Raw genomic sequence first — 10,117 nt, forward strand, 5'->3', positions numbered from 1 at the left:
CCCTGCAACCATCTAGAAGGCAGAGACAGTACAGGTGCATCAAACCTGGAAGAGAGAGACTGAAAAACAGGTTCTATCTCCAGGCCATTAGACTGATTAACAGTCACCACTAGCCGGCCTCCGCCCAGTACCCTGCCCTGAACTTTAGTCACTATTACTATTACTGTACCCTGCACCTTAGAGGTTGCTGCCCTATGTACTTGGTTATTGAACATTGGTCACTTAATAATGTTTACATACTGTTTTACCCACTTTATATGTAAATACTGTACTCTGGTCAAGGCTGATCCTATATAACTACAGTATTGCTGTACACACCATTCCTATTCATATACTGTCCATAGTCTCTGTACACACCATCATACAGCGCCTTCAGAAGGTATTTACACCCCTTGACTTTATCCACATTTTGTTGTGTTACAGCCTGGATTTAAAATGGATGGAATTGAGATGTTGTGTCACTGGTCTACACACAATACCCCATAATGTCAAAGTGGAATTACGTTTTTAGAAATCTTTACAAATGAGTTAAAAATGAAAAGCTGAAATGTCTTGAGTCAATAAGTATTCATCCCTTTGTTATGGCAAGCCTAAATAAGTTCAGGAGTAAAAATGTGCGTAACAAGTCACATAAATTGCATGGACTCACTCTGTGTGCAATAATAGTGTTAAACATGATTTTTGAATTACTATCTCATCTTTGTACTTCACACATGCAATTATCTGTAAGGTCCCTCAGTTGAGCAGTGAATTTCAAACAGAGATTCAAGCACATAGACCAGGGAGGATTTCCAATGCCTCGCAAAGAAGGGCTCCTATTGGTAGATGGGTAAAAATACAAAAAGCAGACATTGAATATCCCTTTGAGCATGGTGAAGTTATTAATTACACTTTGGATGGTGTATCAATACACCCAGTCACTACAAAGATACAGACGTCCTTCCTAACTCCGTTGCCGGAGGGGAAGGAAAACACTCAGGGAATTCACCATGAGGCCAATGGTGACGTTAAAACAGTTACAGTTTATTGGCTGTGATAGGAGAAAACTGAGGATGGATCAACAACATTGTAGTTACTCCACAATACTAACCTAAATGACAGAGTGAAAAGAAGGAAGCCTGTACAGAATAAAAATATTTGAAAACATGCATACTGTTTGCAATAAGGCACTAAAGTAAAACTGAAAAAAATGTGGTAGAGAAATTAACTTTATGTCCTGAATACAAAGCATTATGTTTGGAGCAAATCCAACACAGCACATCACTGAGTACCATTCTTCAGATTTTCGAGCATGGTGGTGGCTGCATCATGTTATGGGTAAGCTTGTCTCATCGGCATCAACTAAGGATATTTTTATGATAAAAAGAAACGGAATAAAACTAAGCACGGGCAAAATCCTAGATGAAAACCTGGTTCAGTTTGCTTTCCAACAGACACTGGGAGACAAATTCACCTGTCAGCAGGACAATAACCTAAAACACAAGGCCAAATATACACTGGAGTTGCTTACCAAGATGGATTTGAATGTTCCTGAGTGTAATAGTTACAGTTTTTACTTAAATTGGCTTGAAAATCTATGGCAAGACTTGAAAATGGCTGTCTAGCAATGATCAATAAATAGCTTGAAAATTTTACAAAATAATAATGTGCATATATTGTACAACCTAGGTGGGCAAAGCTCTTAAAGACTTACCCAGAAAAACTCACAGCTGTAATCACTGCCAAAGGTGATTTTAACATGTATTGACTCTGGGGGTTGAATTCTTATCAATTTTTTTCCATACATTTTTTACAAATGTTTAAATTTTTCTTCCACTTTGACATTACAGAATATTTTGTTTAGGTCGATTAACAAAAAACTAAAATTATTATATGGTAATCCTACTGTGTAACACAACAAAATGTGTAAATAGTCAAGGGGTGTGAATACTTTCTGAAGTCACTGTACATATATATTTATATTCCAGACTCTGACACTACTTGTTCTAAAATTCTTAATTTTGGGGGTGATTTGCGTGTGTTGTTTTGTATTTGTAGGTATTACTACGCTGTTGGAGCTAGGAACATTAGCATTTCGCTATGCCCGCAATAACATTTGCAATAAATGTGTACTCGACCAATACAATTTTATTTTATTTTATTTAATTGTGTGTCAGTCTAGTAGACAGTTTTTTTTTTAAACACCACAATCAGGGAGTTCTCTGAGCAAGGTGTTACGGAAAAAACAAACACCCAAAATCTGCAGGCAGATGAGCAGCTGTGTTGACCTCCAGCACCACGGCAGAAAAACAAATGTCCAACACCACGGCCCACATCAAAGACAGGGTGGATTTACGCTGGGCTTTCTCCTCCCTATGTTTAGTCAACCTGAGGATGGATGCCCAGCTGTAGCCACAGTCAAGGCTCCACTCCCGGAGCTTCTGGTCTCATGGTTGACTCAACATTGACCTTTGGTCCTCCTCGGACCATGGACAAAGAAAAGATTAGTCTGAGAACGTCAGCTTCACAAATCGGTCTCCAGAGCAGCGTTCCCAGTTTTAGTGAATTGTGGGGAATGAATCCTAGTAAAAATACAACGTTTTTGTAAATGCGCTGCTGTAAAGCTGTTTGACACTAATGAAACATTGTGGTAAGGTTGTTACAAAGTTGTAGTGGATTATGTGTGCTTAGCCTCAACACAAGCACGGCAAGTGACAGCATAGTAGATTGACAAAAAAGACACTGTACTTGAAAAATGTGAGAGAAAAGCGTGTTACATTTTCATTCATGAATGAACACTGTTATTGAACCAGACATTCGAAATGAAACAGAATAAAGCATGACCGTAACATAACATCCATCCATGTGCTTAATCTCCCAAATCCCCCACAGCTCTCGTGAAACCCAAGCCCCTTCTGTGGATACTCGTTTTTTTAAGCTGCATGATGAATTCGTATATGGGACTGAACATATCCCTACTCCATCCCCCTATGACCTCCCTCTATGGCTAATTTCCACTCTGCATTATGTCAAATGATTTATTACGATCAATTCTATGTAGCGTGTTACGGGCCCACAGAGAGATTAGAAGGCCTAGCGGTGACCCACCTGGCTCAGGTTCCACCTCTTCCACATATTCAAGGTGCACCAGAACACATCCCTGGGGGACACCGTCATCCCCAGCTATAAGGCTAAAGCACATACAGAAAATCCATCTTACTTACATCTTCAGCTCTATACCTAGAAATCGTGGCAGAGAATATAAAACGTTGAACATGGAATGTGGTTGAATAATGTTAGTTGTTCCCATAAGTTACAGTGGAGTTTAATAATGAAACTGAAAAATGAGGCCTCAGTTGTTGACTAATCTGACATAAATTAGGGTGTTTTCACATATAGTCCACTTTAAAAGATCCAATCTCAGTCCTTTTTAAAGTCAACTCTGGGGTACAGAAAAGCCCTTACCTTTGAATGAGTACTCAACTCTTTCCTAAATTCACTTCACCTATTTTGTGGGCCGAGTCCTCTTTGCATTCACATTGCTATGTTTAGAAAAGAACTAAGATCGTTTTACAACATGCATTCTGGGTTTTTACAAAGTGCAGGACAAGCCATTTAATCAGAATGCGTTACCGGACATCTAGATATACCCACTTACATTTTGGAAGCTAAGAGACTGCATTTAGTTAAAATATGAGACATAATAATTGCAATCAGAAGATACTATTAACATGTAAATGTGATTGGTAACAGAATAAATAGCAATAGAATAACTGCAGAATAAATAATACTGTATTTGTACACTCAAGGTAGGCTACTGGCCCTTTAAGAGCTAGAATAGATTTTGTACCCTATGTTGTGATTTTCATCAAATAGGTTGTCGTCTCACACTATTCAAACCACACAATCAATAAACAGTTTATGAATCTCTCTTAACCTATAGATCACATATTGCAAAGAAATAATCTGAACTAAAAACTAATTTTGGAATATCTGCGCGTCCTTGACAATCGATAATCAATATCCATAAACAGCACACGTTTTTTCCCCCCCGCGAACCTGCAAGTCATCATCTCTCTTTAGTGGCACCAATGTGAGGGTTATGGCAGGGGAAACGGTGTTGCAGTAGTCTAGTGTGTGGTGCGGGAATAATGAAAAGCGAACCTTTGGGAGCTCTGTGTTCACATTGTCCTAATAAAAAGGAACCGGACCGCGGAATTCAAGCGCAACGAATTCAGACCACCTCTCAAGATGGTCTCAAGTTCGGTTCGCTTCAGGGCTCTTTTGAGGGTTCGGAGTTCCTTTTGAAGTGTTCACGCAGCACAATTTCCCCCCGAACTGGTATCACAAACATTGTCTGAAAGGGATCAAGTGAGAAAACACCCTTGTGATGAAACGGGACAATGACGTTTATATCATTTGAGGTATGTAGCCTACGCACAGGTGCATCTTAAATCACACGAAGCAGCACAGCCCTTTACAGTAACTGAGCCATCTCCATTCCGAGCAGGTGGGGAGCCATCACCATCACCATGACAAGGAGGAGACTTCAGAGACTGTCAAGTGTGATGGGCCATGGCACGTGCCCAACATAGCCTATGCTCCATAGGAAGCGCCAATAACCACTCCTCGACACATCTGCTGAGTTTCTCCTCTCTCAGCATGGGGTTCAGGTCACTACTTTCATTGGGCCTTCAGGAGCATCTCCCCCATGGCCCTCCGGTGATCTTGCCCTGTCGACTGATGCCCATAAATGGCAGTCTGGGTACTTTAATTTGTCAGTTCTGACAGAATGATTTCAACAACCTCCCTAGTGGGTAACCCTTGTTGACTGTGATTTAAGGAAATGTCACTAAGTTGGTATAGAATGCATGCATTTTACAGGGCGACTGCTGAAAGGAAATATTACATTGACAAGGATTGCCAGACATGGAAGAGAGAGCAGTGAATAGCATACTTCTTTTATAGCAAAATAGATTTCCCACACTTCAATGTAGCCTAGGCATTTATTGTATCTTACAAGCCTGGCCAAGCTGTCTATTGATGCTGTATGAGCCCATCAAAGCTTTGCGGGCCACTGCATGTTGAGCAATTAATTTTAATACCAGCCCTGTACATGTACTCAAAGTGGATCTTAAGCCTTGTTTCTTGATTTTTTTCAGTCTAAATCACAGTGACACACAGTACAGCAACATACCATAAACCTTTGAAGTCCTTCCTGCAGTCCAGTCACAGCAAGGTCACATATAACATTGTTTGGGATGTTTAATATTACTACGGAGCCCGCATCTGCTTTCATTTAAAACTGGGCCATCTGCTAATCATAAAATGTAAAAAACAACTTTATTAGAGGAGTATCATCAACCCGAAGAATCACATTGTACTGTACAGTAAATAGAAACAAAATGAATATAGTGTGTCTCCCACAACAAATGGGATACCGAATGTTTATAGTTTGAGTCTCTCTAAGACATTGTAAATGTTTACTCCGATCACATTTGCCTTGACCATTTTCCCACCTGCACAGGCAAATGTGTCTCATGCCAAAGAGAGCTGTGGAAAGGGTTGGGGACAGTAGCTGTCCTTTATCACAGAAAAACTATAACACATCACATCCATATAAAAATGAATGCATATTTACAGAAGCATACTGCTTGACTTCCTCCACCCTTTGTGCCCCTATGGCAGGTCACACACCTATGTGGGCCTCTGTACCATCTGTATGATCTGCAGAGAGGATGCATTGTTCCATACTGCCCTTCCCTGCCTCTAGCCAGCTCTTTCTCTGCCAAAACATTGCCTCCCCTCTCCAATACAGCACTATGGACTTAGACACTCTTATGACTGGTTTTATAGGTCATTTGTAGCAGCATATTGGTCGCAGTATGGTACCCATTATAGAAACTGCTTATGTTTATGTCTGCTGAATTCCACCAGTGTCGTTCGCTTTAATGGTATAATTCACCCGAACTACGCAACTATTCAAACGTCTCTTTGCTTTGCTAGTACTCTTTGGCCCAGCTGACTTTGCCATTGATAACCAAAGATCAGTGATAGTGAATGATACCTCCAGGTTTCATTTGTAAGCACAAACCACCCACAGGTCCACTTTTAAATGTAAGGGTAATGCTATAATACACCCTAGTGGTGATAGGATTGAACTGAAGTGACAGAGGTGAAAATGGCAACCTCGGTTAAACAGTACATTAGCTTGTCTGTGGTGTCACCCACAGTCTGAAAGGAGAACTGCTCTTGAAAATCCAACACTACACATTGAGTGGCTTATCCATTTAATTAACAGCATCCACACTGTATGCGTTTTAAGATTTTCATATTGCATTATGGCTAAAGTAAACAACATGAAAGAGAACCAACTTCATCATATTTTTTTTAATCATAAATATTGGCAGATTAACCCAAACAGAATAATTGGTGTTTTAATAACAAACTGGAAATGAATATTTACAAAATGAACTGATATAATGAGTATATTAGGTTGTTCCACATTCAACTATTTTCTCTTTATAGGAATCTAAATCAAACATGAAATCAAGTAGCCCACACTAAGTAGTTTTTAATAAAAATATTGATTAGTTCCCACAGTCTTTATAGTTCCCACAGTTTTCAGTGTAAAATACCTCACACTTCATTACTTTCCTCCAAAACACACAATCTCACTGCAAACATATATTTTTAGGAAAATCCCAAATATGATTTAGTAAACAATCAGGTAATGCAGCCACAGATCTCTACAGAGCCAGTGTATTTGAACTGTTTCAGCTATTGAAAAGCTTCTTCCTGCCCTCCATTCCAGACATAGACTCCACATTCTTCCGCCAGTCACCCGGGTCCGCTTTCTGTGAAGAGAATGTACAGTCCTTCAAATGTAACCTTTAATTTACCAGGCAGGTCAATTAAAAAAAACATCTTATTTACAATGATGGCCTGGTTACCATGGTCACGTACAGTTTGGATGATCGAACACGACTCAGACACAGCAATGATCGCTGTGTCTTGATCAGTATCACTTGAATCAAACCTTTACCCAAATGTGTTGAATTATTTGGACTAAGTACCCATTGTTACCACCTGTTTGTGTAGTTCGTACAAAGAAAATACCGTGCCAGCTGAAACAGAGCTATAAACTATGACATTACCAAAAGCCATTGTATGTTTATTTCTAAACTTCCCAGTCTTACCTCCTCTTCCTTCTTGTCCTTCTTGACTGTCTTCAGGTTGGACTTGAAGTCTGCCTTGGAGCTGAGTTTGGCTTCAGTCAGAGCCCCCAGCTTAGCGTCGGCAGACTTCTTGACCCTCTTGAGGTTAGGTCGCTTCCCCCCTTTCAGCTCGTTGATCTTTGCATTCAGGTCCACGAGCTGAGATGTTCACACAGCAAAAAGGTTCACCCTCCTGTACCCTTATAAGCTAAGCATGTTGCCATTTAGGGTCTTGGCATTTCAATGAACATGAAAAGGCTTTCATTTGAGAAAGAAAGTATTTTGTGGCACTTTTGGAACTTCTAGAATATTGAAATCACCAATAGAATAGAATAGTCAGTATAAAAATAGTTATGTTCAACGAAATACACTTGGAGGCACTTTCATAGATCTCAGGTAACTTCAGGTAACTGTCCTGAATCTGACAGCGTACACTTATTTCATTTACATTACAAAAAAACAAACCTCTTTCTCATTCTTGAGCACTTTTGCTTCGATATCGTATCGTGCCTCATCCACTGTGTCACATTTCCTGTGCAGTTCCTTACAGAGTTCCTGTGAAGAAAAAAGACTCAGTCATCTATAAGCCACCAAAGACCGTTGAAAAAGTACTGTGGGAGGATGCATAAAAAAAAACTACAAAAGCCACCACTTTAAAATTCCACTCATTCATCAATGAGACGGGTAGAAGGGTGCTACAATTTATTTTTTATTTTGACACGTCTAAACAAAAAGGGAGATGGTGTTCTTTACCAACAGCGCCTCAGGGAATAAGTCCAGACAATGTAAGCTTGGATGGTTACTATCTGCACACCAAATAGCATCTTATTCCCTACTACTTTTGACCAGAGCCAAAAACGGGAAAAGATACTATCTTGTTACAATTAAAAAATACTCTAAAGACCAATGTATCAAAATAAAATAGCAAAATCTTTTTCAAGGGGCGTAATCAAAACACAGCTATTTTAAGTATTTTCAAATACCTTTGCAACTACACGCCTTCACTACAACAACATTCTCAGTAATGGTAACATTTTTATTTAATTTATTTACTATGATTGTGATATGTGGTTGTTTATCTACCTTAGGTGAATGCGCTGACTGTAAATTACTCTGGAGAAGAGTGTCTGCTAAATGAGCAAAATGTAAAAAGAAACAATTGCAAAGCACACTGGTTATTAGTTTTGGCCTTGTTTCGGGGGAGGAGGTCATTAGAATAATTCCCTGCATGCTTTGCAAGTGTTAATTGTTGTACATTTACATATTGATAATTTCCCAGACACTTTTATCACACCATAGTGCCATCAGACTTCTGATACCAATGAAGGGTGAAAGGAGGCCAAAAAATTGTGAACTGCTATAAAAAAAATATTTTTACAAAAAAAAGTACAAAATAAAAATAAATTAAAAAGCAGGTCTCAAAAGTACTGTATCTTGTTACAAAATACATTGGATTGTAGTTCAGGCCAGTAAAATACAAATGACAAATTTAAATACTGCCCATCTCTGACCAGAGCCATATACACTCTGGACAATAGAAGTGCAGGATGGTGTCGACAGAGATGGTCGCCTCGCTTCGAGTCCTTAGGAAACACTATATAGGTACTTGAACCTTAGGCCTTAGAGTTATGTTAGTGTACCTGAAGCTCTTGCACAGATAGGCCGGAGAGTTTCAGTGGTGGTACTCTCTCATTCAAGGTGCTTTCCCGCTCCGTCACCTTGTTGCTTTGCTCCTGGACCAGCAAGACCCCAGCTTTCTTCAGCAGTTTTTGCTATAGGGAAACATGGCTGAACAACTTAAAAATAAGACAATACAATTCATAGTTCAACTGATGTGCAAAATGTTGTGTTTTCAAGTGTTTTTTTGACTTTTACTTATTTCAGTTTTGGTGAACATGATTTTCAAGGCACTTGTATGTTGTTGTTGTGTGTGTACAGATGTAGGATCTTAATTTGATCATTCTTTGGTGCTGAGAATTTTGTGATTGACATAAATTCACTGAAAACCCACACTAGCACACAGTTATATTAACAATATTGCACTTTTCATCCAGCCTACTTTTGTCAAGGTAATAGCCTAACCACCTATCAAGCAACATTATCGACTAAAGCAGGGGTGTCAAACTAATTTTGCCCCGGGGCCCACATTCAGTCTTCAATGAGGTCCGGAGTGACGCACTGAAAATATTTCCTCACCGTCAAAATGTGAACATTTTGGGCCGGATCCAGATTATTTGCTGTGACAATATGCTGTAGGTCAAATTAAGATCCTACATCTGAACATGTGTACTAGTCATATGCAGCCTGCTAAACATACATGTGCTATCAGTACTATCAATAAAGTTTATTTTTCACTCCCACCAGACCGACCTACCTTCAGCAGTAACCTGCGGGTTGCTGAGTACTTTGTCTTTTTCTGGAAGAGAGAGATGAGACATAACAGGTGTATAATAGGCTCATTACAGTCACTAATGATGTTAGCACATCTTCATATGTAGGTAGGCTCATTCATTACAGTCACTGATGATGTTAGCCTATAGTCATATGTGGTCTCTATCATAGCGGCGCTACAGAGCATACAACAGCCTGTCTCTGTTGATTAGGATGAGCTGTGGTTCCTAATGTAATATAATGTAATGCTCTGCTACCAAATCACCAAGGATTCATTGAAGCACAGTCTTAGAGAGCAAGTGGCTCATTTCTACTGTGTATGTGGCTTGGTATTGATACCAAAATGAGTCCTTCTGTGTTGCTCCAGTGGTCTTGGGATCATTTGGATGATTATCAGTTAGCCTGAGACAAATGGCCTTGTGACACGACAATTGCTCAGTAATTGCTAATAGATTATTGTGTCTAACATGTTAAGTCGCACAAGCTGTTGCCAAGATGTCAGTGTGGCTATTCATACGCATGACATGCTA

General features: G+C 39.5%; 1 protein-coding gene across 1 annotated transcript; it reads right to left on the bottom strand.

Moving 5' to 3' along the window:
• Positions 1-6,354: 6,354 nt before the first annotated feature.
• Positions 6,355-9,863, bottom strand: LOC129838404 (troponin I, slow skeletal muscle-like). Its single transcript, XM_055905328.1, has 6 exons — positions 9,853-9,863; positions 9,571-9,664; positions 8,837-8,968; positions 7,662-7,751; positions 7,179-7,355; positions 6,355-6,836 (listed from the first exon to the last, which is right to left on the bottom strand). The coding sequence occupies exons 1-6, from the start codon at positions 9,861-9,863 to the stop codon at positions 6,756-6,758; spliced, it is 585 nt and encodes a 194-aa protein (XP_055761303.1). The 3' UTR covers positions 6,355-6,755.
• Positions 9,864-10,117: the final 254 nt, after the last annotated feature.

Source organism: Salvelinus fontinalis, chromosome 39, assembly GCF_029448725.1.
Source record: "Salvelinus fontinalis isolate EN_2023a chromosome 39, ASM2944872v1, whole genome shotgun sequence".
Taxonomy (NCBI): domain Eukaryota; kingdom Metazoa; phylum Chordata; class Actinopteri; order Salmoniformes; family Salmonidae; genus Salvelinus; species Salvelinus fontinalis.

Coding starts and splice junctions, on each gene's coding strand:
- LOC129838404 (XM_055905328.1), bottom strand. Junction 8,969..9,570: donor CCCGCAGGTTACTGCTGAAG/GTAGGTCGGTCT, acceptor GTTTCCCTATAG/CAAAAACTGCTGAAGAAAGC. Junction 7,356..7,661: donor TGCTCAAGAATGAGAAAGAG/GTTTGTTTTTTT, acceptor TGAACATCTCAG/CTCGTGGACCTGAATGCAAA.